The 18,709-nt window shown below is 47.7% G+C and overlaps 1 protein-coding gene across 3 annotated transcripts in view; it reads left to right on the top strand.

The window, feature by feature from the left end:
- The first annotated feature begins 3,228 nt into the window (after positions 1–3,228).
- The window catches only part of grk5l (G protein-coupled receptor kinase 5 like), a 275,766-nt gene continuing 260,285 nt past the window's right edge, over positions 3,229–18,709 (top strand). For all 3 annotated transcript variants that reach the window (XM_070866320.1, XM_070866318.1, XM_070866319.1), the window contains exon 1: positions 3,229–3,640. In XM_070866320.1, the coding sequence (XP_070722421.1) occupies positions 3,589–3,640 (52 nt within the window). In that variant the 5' untranslated portion in view covers positions 3,229–3,588. The remainder of the gene's footprint in view (positions 3,641–18,709) is intronic.

Here is an 18,709-nt window from a genome sequence, read left to right as displayed (position 1 = left end):
GCCTGACCCGACTGAAGGGCATTCCGCCCCTCAGCACCGCCCGACCGGATATAGACGACAAATAGCTGACTATTGGCGCAAGATCTGCCCCATGGATGGGGGCAGAGAAAAAAAAATCTTAAATATGGGTAAGTGTGCCTACTTTTAGTCAGGGGGCAATTTTGGCCCCTTATTCTCCCAGGATGCTTGGGAATCCCTTCTTCCCCGATAGCTTTTGTTTTTAGACTTCATTTGGAGATGCTGATAATTTTGCCTTTCTAGCAAAATAGATCTCCTGCAAGTGCTCAATAAGAAACTAGTAGTTTGTGGACACCTCAATAAAACTTGTTCAGTTCCTTTTCCTAAGTAACCTGTTCTATTGACATGCAATCTGAAACCTTTTCTAACACACAGGTGAACATTAAAGATCCCATGGCACTCTTCGAAGAGCAAGGACGTTTTCACTGGAGTGCTGGCCAGTATTCATCCCTCAACTAACATTACTGAAAAAAACCTGGTCATTTATCACACTGCTGTTTGTGGGAGCTTGCTGTGCACAAATTGGCTGCTGAGTTCCCCACCTTACAACAGTGACTACACTTTTTAAAAGTACTTCATTGGCTGTGAAGGACTTGGGAACATCCCGAGGTCATAAAAGGCACAATATAAATGTAAATTATCTAAAAGTGTCAGCTGTGTCTCAGTGGGCAGCACTCTCGCCTCTGAGTCAGAAGGTTGTGGGTTCAAGTCCCACTCCAGGGACTTAGTGCACGCCTGGATTTTTGTGCTCATCAGAGGTGCCATCTTTCGGATGAGACGTTAACCTGAGGCCCCGTCTGCTCTCTCGGGTGGATGTAAAAGATCCATGGCAATGTTTCAATGAAGAGCAGGGGAATTATCCCCGGGAACAGTTTCTCTCTCGATCTACTCGATCCAGACCCCTCATGATTTTGAACACCTCGATCAAATCACCTCTCAACCTTTTCTGCTCCAAGGAGAACAACCCCAGCTTCTCCAGTCTATTCACAGAACTGAAGTCCCTCAACCCTGGAACCATTCTCGTAAATCTTTCCTGCACCTTGTGGTGCCCAGAATTGGACACGATAGTACAGTTGGGGCCAAACCAGTGTTTTGTACACACTTTTGTACTCTATGTCTCTATTTAGAAAGCCCAGGTTCCTGTAAGCTTTTTTAACTGCTTTCTCAACCTGCCCTGCCATCTTCAATCATTTACGCACATCATCATAGGCAGTCCCTCGTATCGAGGATGACTTGCTTCCACGCCGAAAAGGGATGAGTTCACACGTGTTTCAATGAAGGACCTAATATTCCAGATCCCGAACTACATCCTGAAGGGTGGAAGATGCCTGTGGGTGGATTTTTTTTAACGTGGGGTGACCGTTGCACACCAGCCACCACACGGGCTTGACAGAGCTAGGTCTTGGTCCAGTGGCAAGGGTTAACTAAGACGACTGGAGACCAGCTCTGCTGCACGGACCCAGTGCGCGCACATATCGCAGTGTGGGCTGGCCCGTGCTGCCCCTGGGCCTCTGCCTCTCCTGGGCCTCGATCACATCCCTCTACGAACTCTTGCCGCTCCTTCGCCCCGACCTCGCCGCTCCTGCTGTATCTGCCCGCCCTGCAGTCAGCCGTCGCCCTCCTGTAGTGGTATGCTGCCGCTCGCTGCTCCCTCTAGTGGCCCTGGCCTGCTGATGGTCTTGGCACTGTCCCATTGATTCTCTAACCCCTGCTCCCTGAGAGTGCAGGATTGGTGGATTATTCCTGATATTATACAACAACAATAACTTATATTTATATAGCGCATTTAACGTAGTGAAATGTCCCAAGGCGCTTCACAGGAATATTATGAGATAAAACAATTGAACAACGCGCTGTATAAGTAGAAATTAGTGCAGACAACCAAAAGCTTGGTCAAAGAGGTAGGTTTTAAGGAGCATCTTGAAAGAGAGGTAGAGAGTCTAGGCCCCAAGCTCTGGAACTCCCACATATACCCCCAGGTCTCTCCGCTCCTTTCACTCCATTTAGCACCTTTCCCTATAATTGAATGATACAGCGTAGAATGAGGCCATTTGGCCCATTGTGCCCGAGCCAGCTCTTTATTCCACGAGTCCCTTTCCCCATAGCCACCAACAACTCCTTGCATTTACATAGCGCCTTTAATGGAATAAAATGTCCCTAAATCATCCCTTGCTCTGTCTCCCTCCTCCTCCGGCAACTTCTACATCGAGCATCTCGCCTTGTTGCACCATACCCGACTCTCTCTCAAAACCCTCCTTCCGTATTGCTGAAATGTTTTCTCCTTCAAATATTTATCCAATTCCTGTTTTTGAAAGTTTAGTATTTAATCTGTTTCCACCAACCTTTCAGCCAGTGCCAGCTGTGGCTCAGTGGGCAACACCCTCACCTCTGGGTCAGAAGGTCGTGGGTTCAAGTCCTACTCCAGAGATTTGAGCACACAAATCTAGGCTGACACTCCAAAGGAGTGCTGCACTGTCGGAGGTGCCATCTCTCGGATGAGACGTTAAACCAAGGCCCCGTCTGCTCTCTCAGGTGGATGTAAAATATCCCATGGCACTATTTTAAAGAAGAGCAGGGGAGTGATCCCCAGTGTCCTGGGGCCAATATTTGTCCCTCAATCAACATCACTAAAACAGATTATCTGGTCATTATCACATTGTTGTTTGTGGGAGCTTGCTGTGTGCAAATTGGCGGCTGTGTTTCCCACATTACAACACTTCAAAAAGTACTTCATTGGCTGTAAAGCGCTTTGAGATGTCTGGTGGTCGTGAAAGGCGCTATATAAATGCAAGTCTTTTTTTCTTCTTAATAAAACCTCCCTAAATCACACCTTGATCTGTCTCCCAATTCCTCCAGCACCTCCTCCTCCTTTCGAGTGTCTCGCCTTGCTGCGCCTCGCTCTAATTTAAAACCCTCCTTCCCTGCCCCTGCAGCTTCCCCCCCTCTCCCCTTCAAGGTATATACCCAGTGCCCCCCCGCCTTGTGAAAGTTGGTTTGGATCAAATTGTCAGCCCGGGCACTGCAGAGCTGCACCCCGGGTGGACGACAAACTCCAGCCAGCTTTGCTTTGAGGAGGGAGGGGGTGGACCTGGGCTTGGCTGGCATGCCAGTGACGCACGCATTGACGTCAGGGGTGGGCGAGACCCCGCCCCCTTTGGGCGGAGGCCCCGCCCCCTGGCTGGCCCCTCCTCCCCTCTCTGGGCTGCGAGAGGAGCTGCTGGCCCCGCTTGGAGCGCCGTGTATCGAAGCTGGGGGGAGACCCCAATTGGAAGGCGAGCGGATACAGTGTATCCGGGGAGAGCGAGTGGGGAATCCCAGGCGGCTGCCTAACCAGGAAGAGCCAGTCGCTGCCTTTACAGTGCACTACCCCAGCATCCAGGGAGAGGGTGCATTAGGAGAAGGGCTTCACCCCTTCTCCCCTAACCCTCCTGCCCTCACCCCCACCATCCAGGGAGAGGGGGTTACATTTGCACAAGGGCTTCACCCCCTCCTCCCTCCTTTTATCCCCCTAACCCTCAGGATTGTGACCTCCCTCCCACCAGATAAACCCTCCGCTGAACACCCACCCCCATGGAGCTGGAGAACATTGTAGCCAACACCGTGCTGCTGAAAGCCAGAGAAGGTAAGAGCGCGCAACAGCGAATAGAACCCCCCCCCCTTTTTTTTTTGTTCCCTCCAGCGGGCACTTGAAAGTTTGAGCATTGCAATAGAGCTAGAAACTGTACTTTCCCCTCCACTTCTCCCATCCCTTCCAGGGCAGTGCTGTGGGTGGGGGTGGGGGGCGGAGGTGAGGTGAGAGAGAGCGCACTTGGAGGGGAGCAAGAACCCCAGTTAAAGCCAGTGTGGACCCCGGAAATACAGCGCTATGTGTGTGTGTGTGTGGGAAGGAACTGCTGTGGTTTTAGTGACAGGTCTGTGTGTGTGTGTGTAGCCTGGCCTCCTTCCTGTTTATGTGTCGCCTCTTGTGTTTTTGTGGTGGGAAATGTGAATGTGTGTGTGTGTGTGTAATTCAGCCAGACACCCCCCCTGGTGAATATCAAAGCTGACAGAGAGAGAGACAGAACTGCAGTTGGGGCCAATGCAGTCACCCCCTCGGTGATCGATGAGCTGCAACAGGTCATACCAGAAGGACCTGTAGCAAGTTGACGTGTGTGTGTGTCTTTTCGGAAGAGGAGGTTCTGCTGTAGTGGTGGCTGTTGGTGGACAGTGGGCGATTGCATTTCGGTGTGAGACTCCAGGTGTGAGTTTCAAGGTAGCCATTCCGAGAGAGAGCCCCAACATTGTGGGGCTGATCAAAGTTGACAGGGCTTTAGAAATGTCGCCCCAGTGGTTCCCCACCAGTCTCTGGGGGATTTAGATCCGCGGAGTTCCCTGTTTGTTTGTTTATTAAGGATTATGTTTCATTGTATGAGCTGTTTTGTCACTCCGATCAAAACAGATTCCTGGTCTGTGTCACTGCTCTAGATGAACTCGTCTGTTTAGTTCTGTCAATTAATGAAACCGAGGATCCCATACGCTTTTCTCAGGGCGTTTATCTGCTTCAAAATAAAAAAAATACAGGCGCTAAAAGATATTCAATTTCCATTCAATATTTTGTAAATGTGATTGAATGGAGTTTCTAACTTTGAGTTCCTCTGGTGGGTGACTCCCAGCAGTTGATGGGTATGTCAGGCAGTCTTTGTGTTCACTGCCCTTTGTCTAGCTATTTTTAAGATCCCAAACTCCTGATTTTTCACTCAAATGAGGACGTACCGAGGGAGTGCCGCACTGTCGAAGGTGCCCTGTTTTGGATGAGGCAACAACCCGAGGCCCCGTCTGCTCCCTCAGGTGGACGTCAAAGATCCCACGGCACTATTCAAAGAAGAGCAGGGGCGCTCTCTCGGGTGTCCTGGCCAATATCTATCCCTTAACAGATAGCACTTTAAAAATAACAGATTATCTGGACATTATCACATTGCTGTGTGTGGGAGCTTGCTGTGCGCAAATTGGCTGCTGCGTTTCCCACATTACAACAGTGACTGCACTCCAAAAGTACTTCATTGGCTGTAAAGCGCTTTGAGACGTCCGGTAATGGTGAAAAGCGCTATATGAATGCAAGTCTTTTTTTTCTTTACCATTTATGGTGACGTTTTTCCCCATTGCTATGTAGAAGTGAAACCATTCTTTGCAAACTCAGACATGAATGAGTCTTATCAATTTCACATGAAAGAAGTGGTAGGTAGTGTTCTCAGTAACAGAACGTGACTGTTTGTTGTGTGAGTGGAGTCTTTCTCTCTGTCTGCACTCCAGATAATGCAGTTGGCTCTCTGGTGCTCAAATGATTTTGCAACTGACAAATGAGGTTTGTGGTAACTGTTGTTAAGGAGTGAGTACTTCACATTCTCACCAATCAGTCCCACTCCCCCTGCTCTTTCCCCACAGCCCAGCAAATGTTTCCTTTTCAAGTATTTATCCAATTCCCCATTGAAAGTTATGATTGAATCTGCTCCCACCGTCCTTTCAGGCAGCCCCTTCCCCATCATCATAACGCAGCAAAAATTTCCTCGCTTCATCTCCCCTCCGTACTTTTGCCAAATGCTCTTAAATCTGTGTCCTCTGGTTACCGACCCTCTCGCCACTGGAAACTGTTTCTCCCGATGAGCTGTGTCAAAAACCCTGAACATTTGAACACCCCATCAATTAAATCACCCCTTAACCCTCCTTGCTGTAAAGAGCGATCCCAGCTTCTCTAATCACCCCTCAAAATGGAAGTCCCTTACCATTCCCTCAAAGCCTCCCTGATAAAGTGCAACATCCCCACCGACACCTGGGAGTCCCTGGCCAAAGACCAGTCCGCCCTAAGTGGAGGAAGTGCATCCGGGAGGGCGCTGAGCACCTCGAGTCTCCTCGCCGAGAGCATACAGAAATCAAGCGCAGGCAGCGGAAGGCGCGTGCGGCAAACCAGATTCCCCACCCTCCCTTTCCCTTAACCACTGTCTGTCCCACATGTGACAGAGTCTGTGGCTCTCGTATTGGACTGTTCAGTCAGCTAAGGACTTATTCTAAGAGTGGAAGCAAGTCTTCCTCGATTCTGAGGGTCTGCCTATGATGGTGATGAAAGTTCCTCTGCACCCTCTCCAAGGCCTAGACATCATTCCTAAAGTGTGGCGCCAAGAATTGGACTCACTCCTCCAGCTGAGGCCTAACCCGTGTTTTATAAAGGTTCAGCATTATTTCCTTGCTTTTGCCTCAATTAATAAAAGCAAGGATCCCATATGCTTTTCGAACCACTTTATCAACTAGTCCTGCCGTTTTCAATGATTTGTGTACATACACCCCCCGGGTCTCTCTGTTCCTATGGCCCCTTTAAAATTGCACCATTTAGTTCCTATTGCCTCTTCTCATTCCTCCTTCCAAAATGTATCACTCACACTTCTCTGCATTAAATTTCATCTGCCATTTCACCAACCTGTGTTGTTCTCCTGAAATCTGCTACTTTCCTCCATTATTTATGACATTTCCGAAGTGCGTGTTATCAAAGGCGCTATATAAATGCAAGTTCTTTCTTTTGCTCCAGTCAGGGTGTGTACTACCCACTGTGTGCAGGTGTTTTTGTACCTGGCATGTCACACTGGTCAACTACAACTACAACTTGTATTTATATAGCACCTTTAACGTAGTAAAACGTCCCAACGTGTTTCACAGCAGTGTTGTAAGACATAACAAATAGATCTGACGCTGAGCCACATAAGAAAAAATGATGGCAGGTGACCAAAAGCTTGGTCAAAGAGGTAGGTTTTAAGGAGCATCTTAAAGGAGAAAAGAGAGGTGGAGAGGTTTAGGGAGGGAATTCCAGAGCTTGGGGCCCAGGCAACAGAAGGCATGGCTACCAATGGTTGAGCAGCTGTAATCAGGAATGCTAAAGAGGGCATAATTTGAGGAGTGTAGATATCTCTGGGGAGGGGGGGGGTGGGGGTGTGTGAGGGTGGAGGAGATTACAGAGATAGGGAGGGGCGAGGCCTTGGAGGGGTTTGTAAACAAGGATGAGAATTTTGAAATCGAGGCCTTGCTTAACCGGGAGCCAGTGTAGGTCAGCGAGCACAGGGGTGATGGGTGAGCAGGACTTGGTGCGAGTTAGGACACGGAGCAGCGAGCACAGGGGTGATGGGAGCAGGACTTGGTGCGAGTTAGGACACGGGGCAGCGAGCACAGGGGTGATGGGTGAGCGGGACTTGGTGCGAGTTAGGACACGGGGCAGCGAGCACAGGGGTGATGGGTGAGCGGGACTTGGTGCGAGTTAGGACACGGGGCAGCGAGCACAGGGGTGATGGGTGAGCGGGACTTGGTGCGAGTTAGGACACGGGGCAGCGAGCACAGGGGTGATGGGTGAGCGGGACTTGGTGCGAGTTAGGACACGGGGCAGCGAGCACAGGGGTGATGGGTGAGTGGGACTTGGTGCGAGTTAGGACACGGAGTTTATGTAGGGTATATGTGGAGGTCAGCCACATACATTATACTACAAATGATTTGCTGCAACTCGCTCCCTTGACGGGCTTCCCGCTGCAACTCTGGGCATAAAGCGCCAGACCTGACACTTGCTTTGCTTCAGCTGTCGACTCTTTGCTGCCGGGACCGGGGGGGAGGGGGAGGAAAGGGTGGGGGCCGGATTCGGCCCTGCACTCCGCACAATGCATGGTATCCAGATTGGAACTGGGGGAGGAGGGGCCGGGGAGTCCCTCTGTGACCGGTAGCAGTGATTTAATCGGAAAACTTTGGGAGAAGTGCTCAGCTCCAATTTGGTTAAACTCCAACGTCTGGAATTTTTCATATAACTTTAAAACCCAATTATTGTAAAAAAATAATTCCAAAATGTTCAGCATCGTCCCCGAGACTTCAGTAGCAAATGGCCATGGAAAGAAAGAAAGACTTGCATTTATATAGCACCTTTCACGGCCACCGGATGTCTCAAAGCGCTTTACAGCCAATGAAGTACTTTTGGAATGCAGTCACTGTTGTAATGTGGGAAACGCGGCAGCCAACTTGTGCACAGCAAGCTCCCACAAACAGCAATGTGATAATGACCAGATAATCTGTTTTTGTTATGTTGATTGAGGGATAAATATTGGCCCCAGGACACCGGGGATAACTCCCCTGCTCTTCTTTGAATAGTGCCATGGGATCTTTTACGCCCACCTGAGAGAGCAGACAGGGCCTCGGTTTAACATCTCATCCAAAAGAAGACATCTCCAACAATGCAGCACTCCCTCAGCACTGCACTGGGAGTGTCAGCCTGGATTTTCTTTGTGCCCAAGTCTCTGCAGTGCGACTTGAACCCGCAACCTTCTGACTCCGAGGCAAGAGTGCCGCCCACTGAGCCACGGCTGACACATGCCGGAGGAGAGCAACATTTGGATGCGTGTGTACAGTTCTATAATGATTGCCTTGCCAGCCCTGTGCTGAGTCAGCACGTCTGTGATCGGGCTGCAGTGGGAGTTGGACAATTGCCCTCAGCACCCTGGTCAGGGAGGGCATCCTATCACACAAGGTTCTGAGTCCACATTGCTCTCCAATGAATCTGGCCGGATTGTGCCTGTGTTGCGTTCATTGGCTGGGATGGGGCTCAGCTTTAATACTCACCATGGTCGGGTACACTGGAAGGGGACAGAATTGTTTGTGCATCAGTGTGGGGAGAGAGCATGAAAAGTCATTTACGCGAGACATGCTTTGCATCACCCAGTGGTGAGCAGTCTGCCGAGACCACCTGACATCAAGATGTTGTGGGGCAGGTGACCATATTTCAGGGGCAGGAGGAGGCCGTTCAGCCCCTCAAACCTGTTTCACTATTCAATTAGATTATGGCTAATCTGGGGTTCAACTGCATTTTGCCCATGTCCCTTGACATCGTAACCCAACACAAAATCTATGGCGCTCGGTCTTGATTTCCAACATTCTTTTATGTGGAAAAAGTGTATCCTGATTTCACTCCTGAACAGCCTAGCTCTAATTTCACGAATGTCTCATCTTTTAGATTACCCCAGCCAGAGGAAATAGTCTCTGTATCTGTCCTGTCCTGTCACAGTACCTCTCAGCCATCTAAACTCAGGAATATAAACCAACTTTATACAACCTGTCCTTATAATTAACCCTTTAATTCCTGGTATTCGGGTGAATCTATCAGATTAAGACCAATTTATCCCTTTTTAAGACCAATATATCTTTCCTGAGGCACAACTTCAACACTTCTGTATTCCAACTCCTTGAGACAAAGGCTGTCACTCTGCAATCCCTACTCTCATGTCTGACTGCTTGTCATAACATCAAATTATGCATGATATTCTGTTAGGTTTTTTTACTATATTATACCTGTGCAAATGTTTTGTGTGATTTCTGTGCATAGCCTTTTTCTGCTGCTACTCTCTCACCATTCTAAAAATATTCCAATTTTCCAATTCTTGGCTCCAAAGTGGATGACTTCGCACTTTACCTGCAATGAACTCCCATCTGCCATAGATTTTATTCCCCACTTACTTAATTTGGCTCTGCCCCTTTGTAACACTCTGCTTCCATCCACACCGCTTACTGTGCCTCCCAACCTGGTGTCATCTGCAGCCTTGAATGTACAACTCTCTATTCTTTCACCCAAGTCTGTGATGACTATGGTGAGATGCTGAGGCTAATAAACATCCTTGGGGGAACGCTGCTTGTCACCTGCCAATTCAAGAATGTTCCCTTCCACAACAACAACTTTTATTTGTATAGCGCCTTTAATGTAGTGAAACGTCCCAAGGCGCATCACAGCAGTGTTGCAAGACAAAACAAATAAATTTATCACCGAGCCACATAAGGAGAAATTACGGCAGATGAGAGGTAGGTTTTAAGTGTCTTGAAGGAGGAAAGAGAGTTGGAGAGGTTTAGGGAGGGAGTTCCAGAGCTTGGGACCCAGGCAACAGAAGGCACTGCCACTGATGGTTGAGCGATTATAATCAGGGATGCTCCAGAAGGCAGAATTTAAGGAGTGCAGATTTCTCTTGAGGGGGCAGGGGGGGTGGTTGAAGGAGATTACAGAGATGAGGAGGGGCGAGACCACGGAGCGACTTGTAAACCAGGATGAGGATTTTGAAATCGAGGCGTTGCTTAACCGGGAGCCGACATAGGTCAGCGAACACATCACAATTCTCTGTCTCCTATCTCACAACCAATTCCCAGCCCATGTCACAGCGTTACTTCCAATTCCATCAACTTTCATTTTGGAGGCTTTCTTGTGGAGCCTTAATGAAAGCCTTCTGAAAGTCCACGTAGAAACATCCACAGATACGCCCTATCTGCAAATATGACACAGTTGGAATTTTGCATGTTTTCTACCTTCCCATGCAATGCATCATGCCAGGCCTACACGCAGTCACCAGTGACCTGCTTCACCTCTCTCCTGATGCCTCTGTCATACCTAATTGATGTCTTACACAGGCTGTTGATCCAGTGTTGTAGGTTTCTAAAATGCTGGACATTGGGATGCTTGGAACATAGGCTGCCACACCTACTGAGGAAGTGGAATAAATTCAGGTGTGAGTCTGGATATAACCAGGGGTGTAACCAGAGGTATCTCAGGCCTCTAAGCTCTTTCACTTGGCCCCACTTGGTGGGCTCGAGACTGGCCTCAATGGGATTCGCCCTTGCTTTTGGTATAGCTGTGAGGGAATTGGAGATATTGACCACTTCAAGACCGGTCTGTATCACTGCCCAGCGTATGGTTATCATGCCTGTGAATGGTTTAGTACATTAAAGATTCAATAACAACGAATGCTGCTCTTGCCCTCATCAGCCTCTCCAAGGCATTCAACACTGTTAACCAGTCTATCCATTAAGAACATATGAATTAGGAGCCATTCGGCCCCTTGAGCCTGCTCCACCATTCAATGAGATCATGGCTGATCTTCGACCTCAACTCCACTTTCCTGCACTATCCCCATATCCCTTGATTGCCTTAATAGTCAAAAATTTATCAAGCTGTCTTGAATATACTCATGGTCTGAGCCTCCACAGCCCTCTGGGGCAGAGAATTCCAAAGATTCACCACCCTCTGAGTGAGGAAGATTCTCCTCATCTCAGTCCTAAATGGCCGACCCCTTATTCTGAGACTGTGACCCCTGGTTCTCGACTCCCCAGCCCGGGGGAAACACCCTCCCTGCATCTACCCTGTCAAGCCCTGTAAGAATTTTGTTTGTTTTAAGGAGATCACCTCTCATTCTTCTAAACTCCAGACATTATAGGCCTAGTCTACTCAATCTCTCCTCATAAGACAATCCCCCCATCCCAGGAATCAGTCTGGTGAACCTTCATTGCACTCCCTCTCTGGCAAGTATATCCTTCCTTAAGTAAGGAGACCAGAACTCCAGGTGTGGTCTCACCAGGGCTCTATATAACTGCAATAAGACATCTTTACTCTTGTACTCAAATCCTCTTGTAATAAAGGCCAATATATACTATTTGCTTTCCTAATTGCTTGTGCCCACCACTGCTGGCAACACAGACTTTGTTTTCCTTGTGCCTGTTCCAAATCAGCCAACACATCTCCTGCAATTGCCCCACACACTTTCACCTTTGGCCGACTCTTGTCCCTTATCTAGATGCTTGTCTCTGGCACCATTATTGAGAGGCATAGGGCTGTTTCCACATGTATACTAATACACCCAGCTCAACCATGCCACAACCTCTGACTCTCTGGTCTGACAGTTTCTCTTCACTTTCAATTATGGATAATTGAGAACTTTCTCCAACAGGCCAAGGCCATCCTGTTCTGCTTCTTTCAAGAACATAGGAAGAGCTCATTCAGCCCCTCGAGGCTGCTCTGCCATTCAATGAGATCGTGGCTGATCTGTGACCTAATGCCACATACTCCCCTTTGGCCCATATCCATTAATACCTTTGGTTAACAAAAAGCTATCAATCAACGATTTAAAATTAACAATTGACCCAGCAACAATTGCCGTTTACGGAAGAGAGTTCCAAACTTCCACCACCCTTTGTGTGTAGAAGTGTTTCCTAATTTCACTCCTGAAAGGTCTGGCTCTAATTTTCAGACTATGCCCCGAGTCCGAGACTCCCCAACCAACGGGAATAGTATCTCTCTATCTACCCTATCTGTCCCCCGTAATATCCTGTAAACTTCGATCAGATCACCCCCTAACCTTCTAAATTCTAGGGAATACAACCCTAAGTTGTGTAATCTCCCCTCGTAACTTCACCTTTTAAGTCCGGGTACCATTCTGGTAAACCTACGCTGCACTCCCTCCAAGGCCAATATACCCTCCCTCGGGTGTGGTGCCCGGAACTGCTCACAGTGCTCCAGGTGTGGGCTAACCAGGGCTTTGTACAGCTGCAGCATAATCTCTACCCCCTTGTATTCTAGTCCTCCAGATATAAAGGCCAGCATTCCATTAACCTTTTTGATTATTTTCTGTACTCAGCAACTTAGCATCCCTCTCCTTCTCCCTCTCTGGTTGCATTTGACAGTGGCCAACCTTGGTTTCTAATTGACCCAGAGTAAACCCCATACCTTACCAAGACCATCAGTTGCCACCTCTTCAAGATCGCCCACCTCTATTCCAGTTTCTCCGCTACCAGCCACCCAAAGCCTCACATGTACCTCCTTCACTTCCAGCTTTGTCTTCTCCAGTGTCACACAACCAACTCATTGAATTCAAGACCCTTACCGTCCATAGCCTTGCTCTACTTTTTGGGCTTCTACGAAGTGTTTTGGGATATTTTATTACATTTAGGGTTGTTTATAAATGAATGGAACATAAAAACATAATTATGAGCCGGAGTAAGCCATACAGCCCCTTGAGCCTGCTCCGTCATTCAATAAGATCATGGCTGATCTTCGACCTCAACTCCACTTTCCTGCCCGATCTCCAGATCCCTTGATTCCCCTAGAGTCCAAAAATCTGTCTATCTCGGCCTTGAATATACTCAACAACTGAGCAGCCACAGCTCAGAATTCCAAAGATTCACAGTTCTCAGTGAAGAAATTCCTCCTCATCTCAGTCCTAAATGGCCGACCCCTTATCCTGAGACTGTGCCCCCTGGTGCTAGACTCTCCAACCCGGGGGAAACATCCTCTCAGCATCTAACCTGTCAATCACCCTCAGAATCTTGTACGTTTCAATGAGATCACCTCTCATTCTTCTAAGCTGCAGAGAGTATCGGCCCAATCTACTCAATCGCTCCTCCATAGCACAATCCCTCTCATCCCAGGGATCAAAGGGAATAAAAGCTGTTTGCGGGCAAGGAAGAACAAAATTAAAAGGGTGCCTTTCTATATACTTCCCGAAATGTAGTTTTAATGTCTGTGTCATAACAGCCTCACTTTGAACTAGATCAGGCTAATGTCATTCCGGCTGCAGACTTGAAATATTGAAATGGACCTCCCCTGGACCCGAGTTCTGGGGTCAGGGTCAAGCAAGAAGCAAGATTAGAATTGTTCGAGGAAAAAACACTTGTGGAAGCAGTCAGCTGGGCAGAGCTTGTGACGTAAGGTGCCCAAGTTGGTCAACCCTAAAGGAAATAATTTTAGTAGCATTGTGTTTGCTTGTGAACATTTTATCTGGTATATAAAGATAGCTCCTTTCATACTCGCTGGAAGAAGTTTTTCTATAGGATCTGCTGGTCTGTGCTGAATTTTACCCCCTTTCCCCATCATGCGCCACAGGGTGGATTCACAGAAGGGCAAAACTTTTGTTTAACCCGGGGAAACGTCGCCTCATGGTTTGCTCACCCAGCCAGCCTTAGACCCACCCCGTTCTCAACACCTGGCACTGGTCTGAGCAGAAATGGTTAACGTGCCTAACATTAGCCGTGGAATTTCAGAAAGGTTTGCGTAAAAACAGATGCCATCGGATCCTATTGTCTCCAGGGCAGAGTTCCCTCAAAGGCGACGCACACCAGGAGCGACCTGAGTGAGCTGCTTCACAATTGAGTTTACAAATGTGAGTCTGATGGCCGGGCTTCCCTGATGTGGGGGGCAGATGGAGGTAGGTCTGCTGTGTTCAATCAGCATTGCTGGCCTATGTCCTCGAGCTGGGAGATCTACCCAGTCACACCAAGGGCCGCAAGTGGCACTAAAGATCCAGCGATCCCGTGGTTTAGTGTCTTGACCGCTGGATCCTCGTTTGATTGTTACCAAGCTTGGGTGAAAATGTCTCGTCACTTCCTAACTGTTCCCAACTTCTTCTCACGGAGAGCTGCAACGGTTTCTAATAGACCTCATTGCACACCATCAATGGAGTTACCATCCTGCTTTATGGTCACGTTAAAGTCTCCAGCACAAATTCCTGTCCTGCGGTGCGCTCATAATGTATTTGCTTCACTGAGGATTGCCTTGTTGTTCTTCCAATTTTCTCTCCTCATCGCCTGAGGGTGCCGACTTTTGCTGGGGTACAGTTCCGGAGATGCTGGCAGGCAGCTGGTGTGTTTGGCCAAGTGTATATCTGGATAGAACAATGCATGGCAGCAAACTGTAGTGGGCAGTGGTGCTGCGATCTAACTTTTTTTTATTCCTTCTGGGGACGTGGGCGTCGCTGGTGAGGCTGGCATTTATCGCCCATCCCCAATTGAACTGCTGCAGTCCGTGTGGTGAAGGTGCTCCCACAGTGCTGCTAGGGAGGGAGTTCCAGGATTGTGACCCAATGTCGATGAAGGAACGGCCGATATATTTCCCAGTCAGGATGGTGTGTGACTGGGAGGGGAACATGGAGGTGGTGGTGTTCCCATGCACCTGCTGCCCTTGTCCTTCTAGGTGGGAGAGGTCGCGGGTTTGGGAGGTGCTGCCGAAGAAGCCTTGGCGAGTTGCTGCAGTGCATCTTGTAGATGGTGCACACTGCAGCCACGGTGCGCCGGTGGTGGAGGGAGTGAGTGTTGAAGGTGGTGGATGGGGAGCCAATCAAGTGGCTGCTTTGTCCTGGATGGTGTCGAGCTTTTTGAGTGTTGTTGGAGTTGCTGATGACCACTTTTGCATGCTTCCAATAAGGATCAGGAACAGTAACCCTGGCTGCTTTTCCTACCTCTTGCCCACGGGCTTTTCAAGTAAAAGTCCCCGAATTGCTGTTCTGTCTGAAATCTGCTAACTTAGGGAAGACCAGGAATCGGACCTGGGGCATTGTCTGTTTGGCTCAGTAGTAGAATTATCTTGTTGCTACATGTTTGCACATGTGTGTCTTTACCGTCTCCTACTCAATAGGATGTCCATGCTGTTCATGAATTGAAGTATTGAGCTCTATGCATAAGCACTTAAGGAAGTTTAAGGTCTTGAAATTCAATCAAGTGTTGCACAATATTGATGGAGCAGTGGTTTGCCAGAGTTAGTGGAAATAAGGTAGAAAAATAATTTCTCCAGGATGTCCCACAGCTTGCCGTGCCGTGGTCTGTTTGATCACAGATCATGTTCCTTCCAAGAATGTGGGGTATTTATTTTCACTGCTACTGGCAGTCAATTAGCTGGTGACATGTGCATCGTCTTTGAGGGAACTCTCCCCTGGAGACACAATAGGATCCGATGGCATCTGTTTTTACGCAAACCTTTTTGAAATTCCACGGCTAATGTTAGGCACGTTAACCATTTCTGCTCAGACCAATGCCAGGTGTTGTGTCTGGGTTTTGAGAACAGGGAGGGTCTGAGGCTGGCTGGGTGAGCAAACCATGAGGTGACGTTTCCCCGGGTTAAATGAGTGAATTAGCTGGGAGTAGACAGGATTGAGAAGAGAAGAGTGCTTCATGTCTTGGTTGGAGACCCTTGCTATGTTGGTTTAAGTGAGGTGTTGTCACCACCACCTGACACTTGCCTCTCGACAGTGATCCCAGCGTAAACTTCGAGAGTAAAGCCAAGTCAACATGAAGAGCCTTTCTTTTTATAAATTCTCTCACCTTGGCCAACCTTGGCAAAACTGACAAGCTTATTCTCAGGTTGCCATCCTCTTTCCCCTGTTGCAAACAAATACATTTCAACCCATTGAGAGTTGGACTGTGTGTACTGATGTAGCCTTGATGCAGCATAATGGTATGTGTACTGATGTAGCATTTCAGATCGGAAACCAGCCAAATGGAGAAGCATACCTCAGTTGCTTGTTCTGTGGCTAGATGCGCTTTGCAATGTGGTATGGAGCATTGGAGAGCAGGAAGGCTCCAGATTTTAACCCCCCACGTTTTGCTAGATTTCAGAAGCTGCCATTTTTGGAAGACGAGTGCTGCTCCAATACTGCTTTCTGATTGCGAATCGGCAGATCCACTTATTTTGCAGGTGTGCAGCTTTATGATGTCAAAATGGTGCCCCCTTTTTCAATCTGAGCATTATATTTGGTTATAAGAACATAAGAATTAGGAACAGGAGTAGGCCATCTAGCCCTTCGAGCCTGCTCCGCCATTCAACAAGATCATGGCTGATCTGGCCGTGGACTCAGCTCCACTTACCCGCCCGCTCCCCGTAACCCTTAATTCCCTTATTGGTTAAAAATCTATCTCTCTGTGATTTGAATACATTCAATGAGCTAGCCTCAACTGCTTCCCTGGGCAGAGAATTCCACAGATTCACAACCCTCTGGGAGAAGAAATTCCTTCGCAACTGGGTTTTAAATTGGCTCCCCCGTTTTTTGAGGCTGTGCCCCCTAGTTCTAGTCTCCCCGACCAGTGGAAACAACCTCTCTGCCTCTATCTTGTCTATCCCTTTCATTATTTTAAATGTTTCTATAAGATCACCCCTCATCCTTCTGAACTCCAACGAGTAAAGACCCAGTCTACTCAATCTATCATCATAAGGTAACCCCCTCATCTCTGGAATCAGCCTAGTGAATCGTCTCTGTACCCCCTCCAAAGCTAGTATATCCTTCCTTAAGTAAGCTGACCAAAACTGCACACAGTACTCCAGGTGCGGCCTTACCAATACCCTATACAGTTGCAGCAGGACCTCCCTGCTTTTGTACTCCATCCCTCTCGCAATGAAGGCCAACATTCCATTCGCCTTCCTGATTACCTGCTGCACCTGCAAACTAACTTTTTGGGATTCATGCACAAGGACCCCCAGGTCCCTCTGCACCGCAGCATGTTGTAATTTCTCCCCATTCAAATAATATTCCCTTTTACTGTTTTTTTTTCCAAGGTGGATGACCTCACATTTTCCGACATTGTATTCCATCTGCCAAACCTTAGCCCATTCGCTTAACCTATCTAAATCTCTTTGCAGCCTCTCTCTCCTACACAACCCGCTTTTCCACTAATCTTTGTGTCATCTGCAAATTTTGTTACACTACACTCTGTCCCCTCTTCCAGGTCATCTATGTATATTGTAAACAGTTGTGGTTCCAGCACCGATCCCTGTGGCACACCACTAACCACCGATTTCCAACCCGAAAAGGACCCATTTATCCCGACTCTCTGCTTTCTGTTCGCCAGCCAATTCTCGATCCATGCTAATACATTTCCTCTGACTCCGAGTACCTTTATCTTCTGCAGTAACCTTTTGTGTGGCACCTTATCGAATGCCTTTTGGAAATCTAAATACATCACATTCATCGGTACACCTCTATCCACCATACTCATTATATCCTCAAAGAATTCCAGTAAATTAGTTAAACACGATTTCCCTTTCATGAATCCATGTTGCGTCTGCTTGATTGCACTATTCCTATCTAGATGTCCTGCTATTTCTTCCTTAATGATAGCTTCAAGCATTTTCCCCACTACAGATGTTAAACTAACCGGCCTATAGTTACCTGCCTTTTGTCTGCCCCCTTTTTTTAAACAGAGCCGTTACATTAGCTGCTTTCCAATCCGCTGGTACCTCCCAGAGTCCAGAGAATTTTGGTAGATATAACAAATGCATCTCCTATAACTTCTGCTATCTCTTTTAATACCCTGGGATGCATTTCATTAGGACCAGGGGACTTGTCTACCTTGAGTCCCATTAGCCTGTCCAGCACTACCCCCCTAGTGATAGTGATTGTCTCAAGGTCCTCCCTTCCCACATTCCCGTGACCAGCAATTTTTGGCATGGTTTTTGTGTCTTCCACTGTGAAGACAGAAGCAAAATAATTGTTTAAGGTCTCAGCCATTTCCACATTTCCCATTATTAAATCCCCCTTCTCATCTTCTAAGGGACCAACATTTACTTTAGTCGCTCTTTTCCGTTTTATATATCGGTAAAAGCTTTTACTATCTGTTTTTATGTTTTGTGCAAGTTTACTTTCGTAGTCTATCTTTCCTTTCTTTATTGCTTTCTTAGTCATTCTTTGCTGTCGTTTAAAATTTTCCCAAACTTCTAGTTTCCCACTAACCTTGGCCACCTTATACGCATTGGTTTTTAATTTAATAGGCTCATTTATTTCCTTGGTTATCCCTTCTCTTACCGCCCTTCTTTTTCACTGAAATATATTTTTGTTGAGCACTATGAAAGAGCTCCTTAAACGTCCTCCACTGTTCCTCAATTGTGCCACCATTTAGTCTGTGTTCCCAGTCTACTTTAGCCAACTCTGCCCTCATCCCACTGTAGTCCCCTTTGTTTAAGCATAGCACGCTCGTTTGAGACACTACTTCCTCGCCTTCAATCTGTATTACAAATTCAACCATACTGTGATCACTCATTCCGAGAGGATCTTTTACTAGGAGATCATTTATTATTCCTGTTAGCAACTGATGATGTCACCCAGTACAACCCGAAACCGGTGGG

Source organism: Pristiophorus japonicus, chromosome 22 (assembly GCF_044704955.1).
Source record: "Pristiophorus japonicus isolate sPriJap1 chromosome 22, sPriJap1.hap1, whole genome shotgun sequence".
NCBI classification, from domain to species: Eukaryota; Metazoa; Chordata; class Chondrichthyes; family Pristiophoridae; genus Pristiophorus; species Pristiophorus japonicus.
Note: the sequence above shows the minus strand (reverse complement) of the source record. Positions and strands in the feature narration are given on the sequence as shown.